This window comes from Spermophilus citellus (genome assembly GCF_964194105.1).
Source record: "Spermophilus citellus genome assembly, chromosome: 13".
In the NCBI taxonomy this organism is placed as follows: domain Eukaryota; kingdom Metazoa; phylum Chordata; class Mammalia; order Rodentia; family Sciuridae; genus Spermophilus; species Spermophilus citellus.
In genome coordinates, this window is record NC_138193.1 from 109,039,043 (window position 1) to 109,057,623 (window position 18,581).

At 35.2% G+C, this 18,581-nt stretch overlaps 1 protein-coding gene across 7 annotated transcripts in view; it reads left to right on the forward strand.

Moving 5' to 3' along the window:
• The window catches only part of ROCK2 (Rho associated coiled-coil containing protein kinase 2), a 141,717-nt gene that overhangs the window by 43,099 nt on the left and 80,037 nt on the right, over positions 1-18,581 (forward strand). For 5 of the 7 annotated variants that reach the window (XM_081264357.1, XM_081264359.1, XM_081264361.1 and 2 more), the window contains exons 2-3: positions 10,652-10,733; positions 11,982-12,082. In XM_081264357.1, the coding sequence (XP_081120483.1) occupies positions 10,652-10,733; positions 11,982-12,082 (183 nt within the window). The remainder of the gene's footprint in view (positions 1-10,651; positions 10,734-11,981; positions 12,083-18,581) is intronic. The other 2 variants (XM_081264362.1, XM_081264363.1) reach the window with 1 other exon arrangement.

Below are 18,581 nucleotides of genomic sequence, written 5' to 3' on the forward strand. Positions count from 1 at the left end.
AGTTGCTGGATTATAGGTGTGTGCCACCTTAAGTATAATTTTTTTTCTATACTTTTCTTTTAGCGTATCAAACTTGAAAGATATTACTTCCTACATAGTCTTTATATTAATTATCATTGTTAATGTTTAAACATAGCTATCATAAGCTTTGGTAAAATTTATGTTCTAGATTTTGGGTTTCTCAAGATTATAAATAATGTTGCTGTATGTGTTGTATACAATATCTTAGATTTTTTAAAAAATATATATTTTTAGAAGTAGTTGGATATAATACCTTTATTTTATTTATTTATTTTTATGTGGTGCTGAGGATCGAACCCAGGGTCTCACACATGCTAGACGAGTGCTCTACTGCTGAGCCACAATCCCAGCCCCTACAATCTCCTAGATTTTAATTGGCTGAAATAAAATTTCAAGCTGTATCAAGTTGAATTAAGATTGAAAATTACTTGGGAATGAAAGAGTTATTTAAATTGATTAAAATATAAGTACATTTGTTAAAAAATAAACCAACCTATGTTTTATTCAGCTTTAGAAATAGTACTTGACTAGTGTTGTGCTAGCTCTGTGATTTAAATATTATATTACATACATGTTGAAGATGAAATTTAAGGGAGGAAAATCATTTCCTTTATGAAACATGAAATTACGGGACTGCTTTTGGTTTCATCTATTAGTATAAAAATGTTTAATTAGTGTAGATGTTAAAATAAAATTTAAATATCTTTTAACTCTCTTAAATTCAAATCTCTTAAATTATATAGTCTTTAATTTCAAAGTGTTTAGGTGATTCTGAAAATAATAAAATAACAATAGTAATAATAATAATAATAGCATTGAGTGAGTGATAGCTGTGAGGCACTGATTTTTCTATATTTAGATTCTTGGAGATAGAAACTACATGGGCAGACTTCTTGTTATAAAATGAAACAGAATATTTTATTGGTCTAACTAGTTAAATAATTGACTAGAAACAAAGTTTTGGAGGACTGTTTGTTGTCATTTAGTGTGAATGTGACTAAATTGGTACACTAGTTAGTAAAGCCAGTCAGGAAAGCTTTGTTTATCTATTTGTCTTATCTTTTCAAAATTAAAAATATGCTGGAGTAGCTGTGTTGCCAAAGTGGCTTGCCTATTGGCTGCCTCCTGCTGATCCCACAGAGATCCAGCAGACACTGTTGCTTTGCATTTAGTTGGCCATAATCAACTCTAGCATTCTTAGTTATACTAAATACACTTTGCAGGAAAAGCTTCAGTATGTCCATAAAGTGTAGGTTGTTCTGCTGTGAAGTAATCTTGTCCTCCCAGGACCCCTTCTCTGGTATAAAGAGATCCTGCTACCATTGTACTTAGAGTACTGCTATTGAATCCTTTGGCATAAGAGAAAGATGTTGCCAAACTATATTATTATTACTGTAACCTAAAAATATGGAGGCGTACAACTTTACTGTTTTTTTGTGTGCTTTGAATGAAAACATACAATAAAAGTAGGAAAACTAATAAGACCAGATTTTCTTAAGTATCTGTATTTTTTTATATATATATTCGTTATATTTTGCTGGGTGCAGTGGCACATGTTGGGGAAAAAGTATAACGGCAGCCGCACCCCAGGAAAAAAACCCCAACATGGCGACTAAGGACCTTCTCTTCCTATTTTCCCCTTTCTTTCACTGGCGCAAAAAGTTCCTGCCAGCGCCAATTTCAAATCTCACTGGCAGGAAACCTTAGCCCCAATAAGAACTAATTTCGTGGGTTTCGGAACTGACATCTGGAGGAACTTACCAATAAATGAGTGACCCGTCATTTACCTAAGCCCTGCCATCTCTCCTTAGATCTATATTAGCCCACAGCCTTTTGTAATAAAGTGGAACTCTCCCCAGCGACGTGTCTTGCATGGAGGAATTCTTTCAGCACACACCTGTGATCCCAGCAACTGAGGTAGAAAGGTTGTGAGTTCAAAGCTACCCTCAGCAACTTGGCAAGACTCTATCTCTAAAATATATAGAGGGCTGGGGGTGTGGCTCAGTGGTTAAATGCCTCTGAGTTCAATCCCTGGTACCAAAAAAAAAAAAAAAAAAAAGTTATTATATTTTGAATGAGCAGATTTTTTTAACCCCAAAGTCTATCTATGTGTGATATTTAATTTTTTAAAAATATTTTTTTAGTTGTCAATGTACCTTTATTTTTTTATTTATTGACACGTGATGCTGAGAATTGAACCTAGTGCCTCACACATTGTAGGCTAGCGCTTTGCCACTGAGCCACAACCCCAGCCCTAATTTTATAATTATAAACATGAAAAATACTTTTTAAAAGTTTGATTCACTATAAGTATTAGGATAGCAATTCTAATTTTATCTGGCCAACAGTTTCTCAGTTGAATACTAATGCTATATTAGGAATAAGACTGAGGCCCGGCACAGTGGTGCACGCCTATAATCCCAGCAGCTCAGCAAGCTGAGACAGGAGGATGGCAAGTTCAAAGCCAGCCTCAGCAAAAGCGAGGTGCTAAGCAACTCTGAGTGAGACCCTGTCTCTAAATAAAATACAAAATAAGATTAAGACAAATACAATTTGATCTTAATTCATGTGTATCTAAATATACTAGATTGTGAATGGTACTTTGATATTTTCCCATTGGCTTAATATTTTAGAATAAATAAGTTAGAACTTAATTAAAATATTAGAAGTACCACTGATTACTTGAAGCAGCATGGAGCCTAACTCTGCTGCTTTTTAGCTGTGTAGTTCTGGAAAACTAAGTTTTCCAAGCTTGATTTCTACAATTAAAAAATGATGATCATAACACCTACTTCCACAGACTGCTGGGAAAATTAATTAAGTTGATGTTATGTAAAGGCCCTGGCATCATTCTGATACCAGGCACTTTGTGTAAACAGCAGCTGCTTTGGTGTTACCATCAATACAGCAGCACTATCACCATTAGAACTGTAATTAACTTACCTTTAATTCTTCTAATTCTCCTTCTAAAACTTTGATCAAATCAAGAATGTGATTCTTTGCACATCTTTAAAATGTGTTGTAGTTAATGACTCGCATTGTAGAGGTGAATTCTATAAGGAAAGTATTTTAATGCAATGTTAAAAATTAATATAAAAATCCATGGTGAACAAAATATCAAATTTTTAAGTAAAGCAGGATCAGGAAGAATACTTGCTGAACCATACTGACATGTCAGGCAAAAAGGAAGCAGCAGTAATGCTGGTCCCGATTTGCCACACTGAGCCTTGTTAGAACCTGAGGCACAAGGAAAGGCCCCAGGACTTTTCCTGTGCCACCTCTTGCTGCCCCATGAAAGTGCCTCCCAAACTTCCTTCTCCTGTTTCATCCTACTCCACACCTTGCTTAACTATTTAAATAGTCAGGAGAACTGTTCACCAGAATGATTGTGTAGGTTAGTATATCTTGCTTTGCAAATGGGGATGCCAGAAATCAGGTGAAGTTACTTGCCTAGGGCCATACTGTTGAGAGCCACAGCCGAGTGGGAATGGCCCCTGGCATTTTGCCAGAAGTAATGGTTGAGAGGCGAGCCATTAAGATGATGATAATTAAGTTAAGCTGTGTATAATTGCTGTGACTAGATGATCCTGGATTGAAACAGGCTGTGTATTCAATTGTATATAGACCTCTGCTGTCCGGCCTGGGGCGCCTGCTACTTTGGAGTTCTCTCGGGGATTCCTGGGGAGTTCGCTTGGTTGGTGAGGTTCCGGGGGAGGGAGTTCCGGTGTTTGGTGGTGTTCCTGGAAGGGCCTTGTGGGTGGCGTTTGGGGGAGTTCGGAAATCAAGTTTGTTCCTGCTTGAGTGGCTCTTGATTTGTGCCCAGCCAGACTGCGGCACCATACAGCCAAGTAAGTGGCAAAACCAAGATGCTATAACCCAGGTTTCTCAGTTACTGTACTTCTTTTTTTACTTTATTATTACTGAATAGAACATCTCTGTGTTAATTTATTTATTTTTACATTCATTTGATTTTTTATGGCTACCATGTACTTGCTAAATACAGTGTTGAAAAAATGAAAATACTTATTTGAGGCAGCTCAGAAAAGGGACATTAATCTAAGGTGAGAAAAATGGAGAAAGCTTTCTAATGGTTGTTAAAAAAATAAGAAATAATTAGCCAGGCAAAGGAGGAGGAAGAGTGTTCTCTGTAGAATAATAAAGTACATAGAGGTTTTAAAAAGATTAAAGAGAAGTTGAAAGTGTAAATCTTTCAAGGAGGTTCTACCTCCCCTGCAATTCAGAGTTCAGGTTTTAAGCAAGGTTTTAATATAATTTCCTTTATGGACATTTCTCTATTTCCTGTTACTTTATTACTTACATTCTTTGGAGGTAATAGGGAGTCTTCTGTGTGTTTGAGATAGTAAGTTGCCCACACTGACCTTGAACTTGAGATCCTCCTGCCTCAGCCTCTCAAATATCTGGGAATAGAGTGTCTTGGGAGCTGATTTTCCTAAAGCTGCAGGTAGCTAAAAACTTATAATTAAACAGGAAGATTGTTCTTACACTTCTTTAAATTAGTTTCTCAGATTTAAAATTGAGTTATTCTCCATAATACAAAATATATGAGACACTTGGACCTAATATTTTAAAAATTTCTTATGTTCTTGCAACTTTTTTTCTTCTTCAAGTAAAGATCATCTTTTGTTAATAAATATATTATTTTTTGCTAACAACAGGATAAATTTAGTTTTTCATTTAATTTGACCCACAGATCTTAGACCAGTGTACTTACAAAGTGATTTAGTATTATAAAATAAGCATTCAAGCTTTTATTCAACTGAGATTCAACTGAGATTCAACTGCTAGCAGGTCAGTTAATGTAATTCAGAGTTTTTCAGGTGAAATATACTATTTAAAAATAATGTAGAGTAAAAATTCAGGTTCAGAATTTACTATATGAGCAGGTAAGTAATAGTTTTAAGATTGGATTGAGCATCCCTAATCTGAAAATCTAAAACTTTAAATACCAACATGACCCACAAGTGGAAAATTCTACACCTGACCTTATTCGATGAGAGTTCTAGCCGATACCCAGGCACATTAAAAATATTCAGGCCATATGTATAAAATGCATATGACATTTTAAATGAATTTTGTGTTTAGACTTGGGTCCCATCTCCAAGATATTTCATTATATATATTAAATATTCCAAAATTTGAAATACAACACTTCTCTGCTCTCATGGATTTCAGATAAGGAATGCTTAACTGTATTCTATTTGCTGATGATGGATTTGTTTGGATTGACTCTTTTTAGTTTGTATTTGTATTTGGAGTTGTAATAACGAGAAAATGTATTACAAATTAATTTGCCAGCCTGGCACCATGGCACATGCCGGGCACCGTGGCAGTAGCTTTCCCATCTACTTGTGAGACTCAGGCAGGAGAATCTCAAGTTCAAGGAAAGCCTGGGCAACTGAGCAAGACCTTGTCTGAAAGCGAAAAACAGAAGGGACTGGGGCTGTAGCTTAGTGGTAGAGTGCCCCAGGTTCAATTCTGAGTGCTGCAAACAAAACAAAACAAAAACCTGCATTGTTTCCCATTTCCTGGTTTCTTATCTGTATAGCAGATACATAGAAATATTTCTTATGGGGCTGGGGATGTGGCTCAAGCGGTAGTGCGCTTGCCTCGCATGCGTGGGGCCTGGGTTCGATCCTCAGCACCACATACCAACAAAGATGTTGTGTCCGCCGAGAACTAAAAAATAAATATTAAAAATTCTCTCTCTCTCTCTCTCTCTCTCTCTCTCTCTCTCTCCCCCCCCTCCCCTCTCTCACTCTCTTTAAAAAAAAAAAAAAGAAATATTTCTTATGTTTTTTTTTTTTTACTGTTTTATTGGCTCAACTTTAAAACCTGTATTTTGTTTACTGTTCTATTACATGAATAATTTATTAACTTAAGTTCAGTAATACATAAAGTAAAATCACCAGAAAATGCCAATTCTGTTATGGGTAAATTTGGGGAAGTTTTATAACTTCTGAGCTTCAGTTTCAATGCTCTGGGTGTAACAACAGTATCTAGTAGGTATGTTGTGAGGATTAAAATGTTTATGTAAAGTAGGGCTTTGCTCAGTACCTGGTTTCTGTTATTAATCATAAGTGCTATATTAACCCATTTAATTTAATTGCAGTTTCTGATACATATACTGTAAAGCACAAGATACATAATTGATGGTCACATTGAATGCTAGGTGTTATTATGGTCTCTTAATGTGAATTCATAGTAACATCTTAAAAAGGTTTTTAAAATAAAAGTGCAGCAATTAAATTAAAATCATAGTGCTATGAAGATGGTGATTAGTAATTTGGAAATAATAAATTTGTTATCTAAATCATCCTTAGAAAAGTCACTGGTACATTCTGAACTGCTGAGTTCCTGTGCTGGGTTTCGTAGGTGTGCCAGATATAACTGATTTTGTTGTTCCCTCTTGCCAGGCTGTCTTCAGATGTCACACAGCAGTCTTCATTTGCTGCCTACTGGTTGCTCCTTTTTAGCACCTTCTTTTCATCAGTATTTTAATATTAGTGTTTCCTAAAATGTGGTTCTTGGTTCTTTTCTATTGGTCTGTAATCACTCCTTTGGCGATTTTGTTTGTCTTCTGCATGCTGGGGACAGAGCTCAGGCCTTGAGCTTACTAGGAAATGCTCTCCCAGTAAGCTACATCCCCAGACCACACTTTTCATGACGTTATCCATTTTGTAGCTTTAAATACTACCCATATGCTGACAAATTCACAAATTTATGGAATTTTTAGCTAAAGGATAATTTGTACTGAATTTAACAATTTGAAAGCTGTGTCTGGCCCATCTACATACACAGTTTGATAATAAAGACTTGGGTGATAAGTTTTGTTTTTTTTTTTTTTTCTAGAGCCTTTTTTTTTTTTTTTTTTTTTAGGAGCTGAGATTTTTTTATTCCAGATACTGGTTTTCCAGCAGTCAGATGGTGGTCACTCATCTCATAGAGGTCCTTTTAACCCTTGCTGCTGTCTAACTGGAAATCCAGTAGATCCATGTGACTTTTAGTTCTTGGCATTTTTTATTCTGATCCTTGAATGTTTTCTGATGGATGGTTTTGTTTTGTTTTAGTAGGGCCATGACTTCTAAATATTCTCATCACTTCAGTACAGTTGGAAGTTTGGAAAGGGCAAATAATATTAATTTTCCTTTTGCTTTGAAATTTTGAAGGCTTTTCCTGAGGTATTTTTATTTTTTTAAGGTTTTGTTTATCTCACATTTTTAGCATCACATTTTAAGCAATTACAGTTGAAATCCTATACACAGAAACCACTTATTGCCTAGGGTTTATGTGATACTGCATAGCAAAGGAAGGGCGCTGGCTACAAGGCTTCCAAGCAAGGCCTGCTGAATCGAATCTGCCCAGGGTGGATCTCACTGTTAGCTGTATATATTGAAAACCGTGCTGTGGGACTGCAAATTGGTGCAACCAATATGGAAAGCAATATAGAGATTTCTTGGAAATTTTGGAATGGAACCACCATTTGACCCAGCTATCCCTCTCCTCGGTCTATACCCAAAGGATTTAAAAACAGAATACTACAGGGACACAGCCACATTAGTGTTTATTTATAGCAGCACAACTCACAATAGCTAAACTGTGGAACCAACCTAGATGCCCTTCCAGTAGATGAATGGATTAATAAAAATGTGGCATATATACACAATGGAATATTACTCAGCAATAAAAGAGAATAAAATCATGGCATTTGCAGGTAATGGATGGAGTTAGAGAAGATAATGCTAATTGAGGTTAGCCAATCCCAAAAAACCAAATGCCAAATGTTTTGTTTGATATAAGGAGGCTGATTCATAGTGGGATAGGGAGAGGGAGCATGGGAGGAATAGACAAACCCTAGATAGGGCAGAGGGGTTGGAGGAGAATGGAGTGGGCATGGGGTTAAAGAATATATCACAGGAATTTTGGCACATTAATTGAACATAAATTTTCTCTAATTTTTTTCTACATTCAAATAAATTAAGTTCAGATAATGCTTTCCATCTTTAAATAAAATATTTTAATTAAAAAATGAAAACTGAAGAGTTTGCTTCTTTAAAAGTAAAGTCTAAGTAGAATAAATGTGAATTGTAAAAATTAATAAACAAAATGTCTCAAGTAAAAATTGAATTTATAGTCGGGTTTGGTGGTACACGTCTGTAATCCCAGCAGCTCAGAGGCTGAGGCAGGAGGATTGTGGGTTCAAAGCCAGCCTCAGCAAAGGATAGGCGCTAAGCAACTCAATGAGACCCTGTCTCTAAATAAAATACAAAATAGGGCTAGGGATGTGTCTCAGTGGTCGAGTGCCTCTGAATTCAATTCCTGGTAGCTGCCCACTTCCAAATTTATAATTGTATGTGCCATCATCTGTATTATTGTCCTAATACCTAAAGTGAATACTACATACATAATACACAATTGAAATAGTATTTGATCTTTAAAAAATGGTTTAGAAAACAAAATGAGCAGTTAACTCTAATATTCCAGCTGATGAAACAAGTTCTCTGACTCTACATCAGTGGGGATATTATGGGAAAATATTAACTATTTCAAATTTTTCTTGGTTAGTTAATCTTCACATAATCCCATCTCTTTGAGATGTGGGGGAAAGAAGGATTCAGTCTCTTATTAATGTCAAGCTGAAGTGTTGTTTCAAAGAAAGTTTTCCTTTGTCTTCATTATATGCAAGAGAAGATTTTATTTATAATAGAGTTACTTACTTTTATTATTTTAATATTGTTCATAGTTCATTTCTAGAAAGTCTTTGAGGAATATTTATACTTGCAATAGAAGATTTTTGCCTTGTTAATTTAAGTTTTTCTTCCTGTGGAGGTTAATAGAGGGTGTACCTTTCTTTGATTTGAAATTGTAATACAGAATATAAATTTGGATACATTTATAATATAAATAACTGAAATTTTACATATAAACTTACTAAAATAGTATAATTATACCAGTAAAGATACGTTGAGTTGGGTGTGGTGATGTATACCTGTAATCCCAGTGACTCAGGAGGCTGAAACAGGAGGATCACAAGTTCAAGGCCAGCAATCCGCAATTTAGCTAGGCCCTAAGTAACTCAATAAGACCCTGTCTTAAAATTTAAAAAATTGCTGAGAATGTAACCTAGTGGTAAAGCACCTCTGGGTTCAGTCCCCAGTAGACACCTCCCCTCCAACTCCTACCCTCACACCACACACATACCAGGTTGATATTTTGGCACTTAAAAATAGCCCAGTGTGCTCAATGCTGGAATCCTCCAATGGTCTTGTCCTGGGGAGGCGGGAATTGTCTAGCACCAGGAGGGAGAGTGGGTCTCAAAGTGTGAATTTAATAATCCTGATTTGACTGGAAATTGGATATTTATTTTAAGTGTATTTTTTTTTCATTTCAGGAAAATCAAGATTATTCTGTGTGTCTGCATAAAATATCAATAGGATATAAATGATTTTATTATGATTAAAAATGATAATAGTTTTAGCACTTTTTTCTTTGTTATTACATTATATTTTCATAAAGTATTGGCATTTTTTAGTGAATGAAAATTAAAAATATGAAATGTAATGTAGTAATAAACATAGTGTGTGGAACTCTTCTAGAATTAGTAAATTAAAATCTCAAATTACCTTTCTGAATTTTACAGGTAGCAGTCCCCACATTTCTTCCTATCCTGGTCCCCCAAAGTTTTGTTTTCTTTGTTATTTTGTCTCCTGCAATCCTCCAGCTTCCTCCTTTACCCCACTAAGCTCCCATTATTTCTTTGAAAATTGAGCTTAGGGGGGTGTGAGTTGAATAGAGTAGACCTCTAAGATTTAGGTCTCATTCTACTGCTGCCTGTTTCCTGGGGGTGTGACCTTGGGCATATTAGTCATTTAATTTTTCTGAGCCTTAGTTTCTTTTATCTCTAAAAACGAGGATTTTTTCCTCCTGCCCATTTCAGAGTTATTTGGGGATAAGATAACGTATGAAGTAGTGTTTTAGAAATACCATTACCTCCTTAAGCACATCCACTGGGTAACTTGGGCCTTTTACTCTTTCACCTTTTTCATGCTCACCAAGTTACACGTATGTGCATTTTCCTATTTTGATGATTTAATGCATGCTCAATGTAAAATGTCTAGAAAAACAAAGAAAATAGAAATTCAGATAGCATATCATCCTTTTCTCTTGTTTTTAGCAGAAATTAATTTTGAGACTAAGCTCCCCAAAGTAAAGATACTATCTTACTATTTTTGGATTTTCTGTTCTTAGTGTATAGTAGGCCTCAAATTAATGTTTTTTAAATGAGTGGAAACTTGATGCAATTGTTCTTCTTTTTCTTTCAATTATAATCCCTTCAAACCCCCTACCCATCACAGTAATTGGGCATCAAGCCCAAGGCCTTGTGCATGATGGCAAGTGCCCTGCCACTGTGCTACTCCCCAACCCCTTAATCTTGGATATTCTCTGGCAGAGGCTAGAAAAACAGCTAACGGTTGGATATGGAGCTTTTGGGCAATATATCTAAGTGGGTTACCATTTATTTGTTGAGGACAATAAAATTCAAAGATTTTTTTTCAATGCTTGGAAATTATAAAAACTGTCCTTTTACTCTTTTTATTTATTTTTTTAACAGGATGGCTTAAATTCCTTGGTCCTTGATTTGGATTTTCCTGCTTTGAGGAAAAATAAGAATATAGATAATTTCTTAAATAGATGTAAGTGTTTATTACATATCTGTATTTTTGATGGGATTTGTGTTTGATTAATATTTTAGCCCATAAATTTATTAACTTAGTTAACCTGGGAACTCATTAACTTATTAAATTTTTTTCTTAGTTTACCATTTATTCTATTTAAAAATAAGTACTCTTTGTTTTCAGAACAAAACTGTAGAACTAAATTGCAATATGTAATAAGTTCAAAATTTTGTATGTGTTAAGACTCTATTGTAGGACATGTTCCAAGAGAAGTTTTAAGATAAATTTCCAACTCTAAGAAGATTTTGATTTAAATTACACAGAAGGCTTAATAAGCTTTTTGTTTCTATAAATTTGGATATTTTGGTCTAATTAAGGAAAAATAATATAATGACATTTATTACCATATATGTAGTAACCCTTGATATTTGCCAATATTGATGTTGTGGTGAAGAAGTAAGTGAACTTGAATTCTTAGAATAAGAAATTCTCAATGATTGATACATACTTGATATCACTATAGTAAACTTTTTAATTTGGAATTGTTAGACACTGGGGTATTTCCCTAATTAAATAATCTGGTCTCTAGTTACTGTTTTTGTAGTATGATCACTACATTTTAATGAAATAGACTATCATAATTCAACAGAAAGATTTGAAAATTAGAAATTAATTTTGGCATTAAAAATATTTGTTTAATGAATTGAGATGCATTTAAATATATGGAAAATTCTACAAAGAAATTTTAATAACTGAAAATAATCATCTTTATAGGTCAAAGTGGTATCTACTGGAATGTTGACAGTAAATATTATATTTACATTCAATGAGGAACTAGAATATTCCTATTTTCATCACTGGAGTGTCTAAGATTAGCCTTGCTAAGTAATCATGAGGCAATTTTCTGCCAGGATTTATAATGTGCACCAGGAGTGGTGGGGTTATCACTGTGTCAGCTGAATCAAACTTGCCAATCAACAGAGTTAGAAACAGAATAGCTTTTAACTATTGCTTTTTGGCATTTGATAGTGCTCATATGTATGTTTACAAACCATAAAGAGTTTTGGTTCTTTGATATACAGATGGATAATGTACATCTTAGTTTTTTTTTTAAACAGAAGTTTGTAAACACCAAACAAGTTTAGCCAAAAACTAAGTCCAGCTTCTTGAAATAAAAATTTGTTTACAAATATGGTGATTATTTTAAAATACTGCTAATGAATATGATGATTGATATTATAAATATGGTGGTTCTTTTTATTGTAGATGAGAAAATTGTGAAAAAAATCAGAGGTCTACAGATGAAAGCAGAAGATTATGATGTTGTAAAAGTTATTGGAAGAGGAGCATTTGGGGAAGTCCAGTTGGTAAGAAAGTATTTGTTTTGTTCTCATTACTTTTTTTGACATATGGGTTTGTGAAACATTATCAGTAGTAGTTGAATAGTTCTAATTTCTATGTCCCAGCATGATGGGAGTAAATTTTATGACTTGGGTCAAGTCACTCTGTATCTCTGAGAACCTCAGTAACCTCATCTGTAACAGGAGCCAGTTGTTTTATTAAAACTGGCTCTCTTCTAGCTCTGAAAAACTGTGATTTGGAATAACGTCAGCATGGCTTCACATATGAACTGCCTAACAGTTAATATTCTACCAGATCAACTGTGTTTTTATTAAGAATCTTGAAATTAACAACATTTCTGTTAAATGAATTGAGATTTATTTAAATATACAAGAAATCCAACAAAGAAATTTTAATAACTCAAAGTAAATCTAAAATGTATCTTTATAGACCAAAGTGGTACCAACTAAAAGTATTATAAATGTTGAAAATAAATACAGCATTATGGTATTAAATGAGGAACTATAATAATATTCCTATTTCTATCATGTAAGCATCTGAGACTAATTTTTGTCCTTATAGTTAAGTTAGAGTCAAATTCTGTTCCTTGAATACAAGTGTTTTACTCTTGTTGATGGAACACTGAGAAGAGAATGATTGTAAATCAGCATGGGTTTCTAGAAGAACAGGTTATGATAGACTAACCTTTTTCTTTTTCCTCTGTTTCATTGCTAGGCTCATTGGACTTATAGTTTAGGGTACTTCCATAAAATATGAAGAAGTCTGACCTAACTTGATGGTGTTGCAGAGAAGTGTCAACTGAATGCCTGAGAAGGCAGCATTATAACTCATTTAATAGTTATATTTTTAGGAGGCTGATGAAAGCATGGATGGATGGTACTTTGGACAGAGATTCTTAAGGGGTTTCAGGGTGTTAATGATTTTGGGGGGCTATGATTGCATATTGAATGATTTTGCAAAACTGAAGTGTATTGTGAATGATTTTAGATGATGAGCCCAAATCCAGAAGAAATGAAATTTAACCAGAATAAATGTACTTGGATCTGAAGAACATTAGGAATTCATTATTTAACAATATTGAATTAGTTATAGAATAATTTTTCCTGAATATAAGCTATGCAAGAGTCACTAGTGATGAGGTTGCCCCAGATAGTTTTTTTAAAAAAAATTGGGCTGCTTTAATATAATATCTAAGAGATTTTCTTTGACATGATTATATTATTTCCAGAAAAGTTAATTCATTCTAGCTTCTTTGTTTTTGTTTTTTCTTGCTTACTAAAAACTATTTTTGTGTGTCCAGGAATTAAACCCCAGGGCACTTAACAACCCTGAGCCATATCTCCAGCCTTTTTTTCTATTTTATTTAGAAACAGGGTCTTGCTGAGTTGCTTAGAGTCTCACTAGGTTGCTGAGGCTGGCTTTGAACTCGAGATCCTCTTGTATCAGCCTCCTGAGCTGCTGCATGTGCCACTGTACCTTGCTTTTAAAAACTTTTTAAAGAGCAGTTTTAGGTTCACAACAGTACTGTTTGGGTTTCATAATTTCCATTTCACATTGTACATGCTAGTGAATATAATTTATTTTTGAGTGTTGACTTTGTGTCTTGTTATTTTGCTTAATTTAGTCTAACAGGTCTTTTTGGTGAAATCTTCTAGATTTTCTATGTGTAAGGGCATACAAAGACATTTAGATAGAGACTTTTATTCATTTATTTCTTCCTTCCTTCCTTTCTTTTTTTTCTGATTGCTCTGACTATAACTTTGTTGAATAAAAGTGGCTCAAGTAGACTTCTTTGCCTTGTCTCTGGATTTAGAGGAAAAGCTTTAGATTTTCATTCATGTGTGTGGTGTTTGCTGTTGATATTTCACACATGAAATTTAAGATAGTTTTTTCCTATTCTGGTTTGTTGAGTGTTCTTTTTAATAATGAAAGGATGATGAATATTAAATGCTTTGTTATGTTTATTTTTTTAGTTGTAGATGAACACCATACCTTTATTTTATTTACTTATACGTGGTACTGAGGATTGAACCCAGGGTCTCAAATGTGCTAGGCGAGCACTCTACCGCTGAGCCACAACCCCAGCCCCAGTTAAATGCTTTTTCTGCCTCAGGATAATGTGTTTCTTCCCTGTGTTCTATTAATATTGTATGTTACCATCAATTGCTTTTCACTTGTTTAGCTATCTTTGCATTCCAGGAATAAATCCCATTTGGGAGTGGTATATCTTTTAATATACTACTGAGTTACATTAGCTAATAATCTGTTGAGAATTTTGGGTCAGTTTCCATAAGCAGTATTGGTTTGGAATTTTCTTTTCATCTAGTGTCTTTATATTTGGTATCGGAGTAAGATGAGTTAGAAAATGTTCCTTTTCAGTTTTTTTTTGGAAAAGTTTGAGAACAGAGAACACTCAGAAATGAAAGTGGAGACATTACTGCTGATTCTAAGAGCAACAAATTGGGTAACCTAAATAAAATAGACAAGTTCCTAGACACAAAACCCTCCAAGACTAAATCACAAAAGAATAGAAAATTGAAATAGATCTTTATAAATTAGGGGGATTGAGTCAGTAATTTTCCCAACAAAGAAGAGCCCTGGATCTAATGACTTAATTGGAGACTTCTACCAAACTGTCAATCTATTTGTGTCTTTGGATCTAAAGAGAGTCTCTTGTAGACAGAATATAGGTAGATCAAACATATGTGTTTATATGGTCAGAGCAGAGATTTCTTGTTTAGCAGGGTTCTTTTTTGCCTACCCTGGCTCCCCTATACTTGGTATAGATTCTTCTGGAAACCTAGCTACCAAGGGGCTGGGGACTACAGATAGGTACCTGCTACTGTGCCGAGAGCTGAAATTTATCCAAACTAATCATCACTTATAGTTCAAGCCTTCCCCTTTATGATGCAAGCCAGATTCTTTGTTTTTGTATCAGTAAAGTATTCTTTCTCTTCTCACCTTCTTTCAAGAATATTTATATTTGCATTTTATAGTTTGAAAATGATTTGCCTAAATATAGTGTTGTTGTTGCTGCTGTTCATGTATCCTGCTTGGATATTTGAGCTTTCTGTATCTGTGATTTTGTGTGCCAATCACAGATAATTACTTTGGAAAATTTCCAGTCATTATTGTTTCAAATATTTCTTCTGTTGTTTTTCCTCTTTATCTTCTTATATTCCCATTATGCATATATTATATCTTTTGCAGTTGTCCTGTAAATGCCTGTGTTCTGATTTTTTTTTAAGTCTTCCCTGTTTCCTTTCAGTTTTAGAGGTATATATTGAGGTATCCTAAAACTCAAGCAGTTACTCATCTATATCAAAATCTTCTAATAAACCCATCAAAGGCATTCTTTCTTTATTTATTTTTCATACTTATTTTTTCCTGTCTTGCATTTCAATTAATTAATTAATTTTAATTAGGTATATATGATAGCAGAGTGCATTAAAATTGTACACAATTGCAGCACAACTTTTCATTTCTCTGGTTCTACACAATATAGTGTTGCACCATATGAGCAGTCATGCATTTACCTAGGGTAATGATGTCCATGTCATTCCATCATCTTTCCTGCTCCCATGCCCCTTTCCCATCCTTCCCTCCCCTTTGCCCCATCAAAGTTCTTCCATTTTTCCCATGTCCCCTCGCCCCCCCCTCCCCCCATTATGGATCAGCATCCACTTAATAGAGGACATTCGGCCTTTGGTTTTGCGATTTGGCTTACTTCACTTAGCTTGATATTCTCCAACTCCATCCATTTACCTGAAAATGCCATAATTTTATTCTCTTTTAATGCTGAGTAATATTCCATTGTGTTTATATACCACAGTTTCTTTATCCATTCATCTATTGAAGGGCATCTAGGTTGCTTCCACAGTTTACCTATTGTGAATTGAGCTGCTATAAACATTGATGTTGCTGCATTACTATAGGATGCTGATTTTAAGTCCTTTGGGTATAGACCAAGGAGTGGGATAGCTGGGTCCAATGGTGGTTCAATTCCAAGTTTTTTGAGGAATCTCCATACTGTTTTCCAGATTGGTTGCACCAATTTGCAGTCCCACCAACAAAGTATGAGTGTGACTTTTCCCTCACATCCTCGCCAACATTTATTGTTTCTGTATTCTTGATAACTGCCATTCTGACTGGTGTGAGATGAAATCTTAGAGTGGTTTTGATTTTCATTTCTCTGATTACTACAGATATTGAACATTTTTTCGTATATTTATTGATTGAATATATATCTTCTGAGAAGTGTCTTTTCAGTTCCTTAGCCCATTTATTGATTGAATTTTTTAAAAAGTGTTCTATGACGTGTGTGGCAAATTTTCCTCCCAAAATGTGGGCTCTCTCTTCACCTCACTGATTATTGTCTTTTGCTAAGAAGAAGCTTTTTAGTTTCAGTCCATCCCATTTATTAATTCTTGATTTTATTTCTGTGCTTTAGGAGTCTTGTTAAGGAAGTCAGGGCCTAATCCGACATGATGAAGATTTGGGCCTACTTTTTTCTCTGTTAGGCTCAGGGTCTCTGGACTAATTTCTAGGTCCTTGATTCACTTTGAGTTGAGTTTTGTACATTATGAGATACAGGGGTCCATTTTAACTTTGCTGCATATGGATTTCCAGTTCTCCCTGCATCATTTTTTGAAGAGGCTGTCTTTTCTTCAATGTATGTTTTTGGCACCTTTTATTCATGTGGTTTTATCTCTGTGTCTTCTGTACCATTGGTCTACATGTCTATTTTGGCCTTTATTTATTTTAAAATATTTTTGATCTCTAGGATGTCATTTTAGTTTCTTAGAATTTGTCTGTTTGCTTGCATTAGCCCTCTATTCTTGAATGATGCCTACTTTATCCTTTAGAACCCCTACCGTATTAATCAGTTCTTTTAAATTCATATAATAATTCCATCATTTCTGTCATGTCTGGTTCTGATGCTTGCTATCTCTTCAAACTGTTTTTGCCTTTTGATATGCCTTGAAGTTTTTTCTTGATAGCTGGACATGATACACAGGGTAAAAAGAACTGTTGTAAATAGACCATTAGATAAGTTGTGTACAGTGTGGAGGGAGGGGAAGCATCTCTAGTCCTGTGATCAGATCCAGTCTGTTATAGTGAACCTTTCTCTGAACTGATAAACTCAGAAGTGTTTCTCATCACCCTACCACCTTTTTAGGTGGGAGAGAATGATTATAGTGGGTAGGGTCATGTATTTTCTTTTCCCAAGGCTCTGGTTAAATACTTTTTCCTGAGAGCAGACCTTGTTAAAAGAGCAGAGGATTCTGGCATATTTCCTTCTTCACTTTTTCTGCTGGAAGCATAAGGAGATTTTTCTCCAATATTTAGTATGAGAACCCAGTTGACTCCCTGAGATAAAAACTCACAAAACTATATGGGCTCCCCATGACTGGGTCCCCTCTAGTTTTTAATTCTCAGATTTGACAACATTTAGCTTCTGGCAATTTGTCAGTTACAGTTCAGATTTCCTCCTCCTCCTCAGGTTGTTTCTGCAGAATCTCTGATTCTGTTAGTCATGACTCCTCTTCAGTCTTGGGAGCAGTGCCATATCACTCTTTCAGATGCAAAAAGAGATGCTGATTTTCAATCTGTTGAACTTTTTAATTGTTATGATGGAGTGGTGGTGACTTCCAAGCTATGTGTGTAACCAGAGGCTTTTTTAAAAAATTATATTTTATTGCTTCTTTTTAAAAGTTATACATGACAGTTGAGTATTTTGATGTATTTATACAATCATGAAATATATCTTATTCTAATTATGATCCCAGTCTTGTAGATGTACATGATGCTGAGATTCACTGTGGTATATTCATATATGTACATAGGAAGGTTATGTCTTCCACCATGTGGCCAGCGCAATGGTTTCACTAATGAGGTTCTTGGCATAAAAGTTAGCTAGCGAGATCGAAATAAAACACACAGACTCAGTTACCTTATTCTATGACCAGGTCCCAGATGGCTCCCCTCTCTGGTTCCCACCACTAACCGCCTGGTAGGGCAACAAGGATTATTCAGGGCTAGCAGGAGAGAGAGAGAGAGAACGAGCATGCCAGGGAGTAGCCTTTTATTGGGGAACAAGAAATTCATGGGAGAATTCCATCCAATGAAGGTTGGGGGGGGGGCGCAATCCAAGGTCAGGGTCAGTGATTGGGCCCCCAGGGTCAGTGGTCAGTCACACCCCCACACAGACGGGTTCTCTCATCAGGAGAGGGCCGGGAAAGTTCCCACACAGCCAGAACGCCTCAGACCCAAACCGGGAGTCGCCCAGTCACGTGTGAGAATGGCTCCCCACAATGTCTGATTCATTTCTCTGTCTTTCCAATTTCTGTTGCCCTTTCTTCTCTAAATTCCCTTTGTCTAATCCACTGAACTTCTATCCCCGCCTCTCCTATTGTGAGTTACCATCCACATCTCAGAGAAAACATTTGACCTTTGGATTTGGGGGATTGCTTATTTCATTTAGCATGATTCATCATGCTAAGT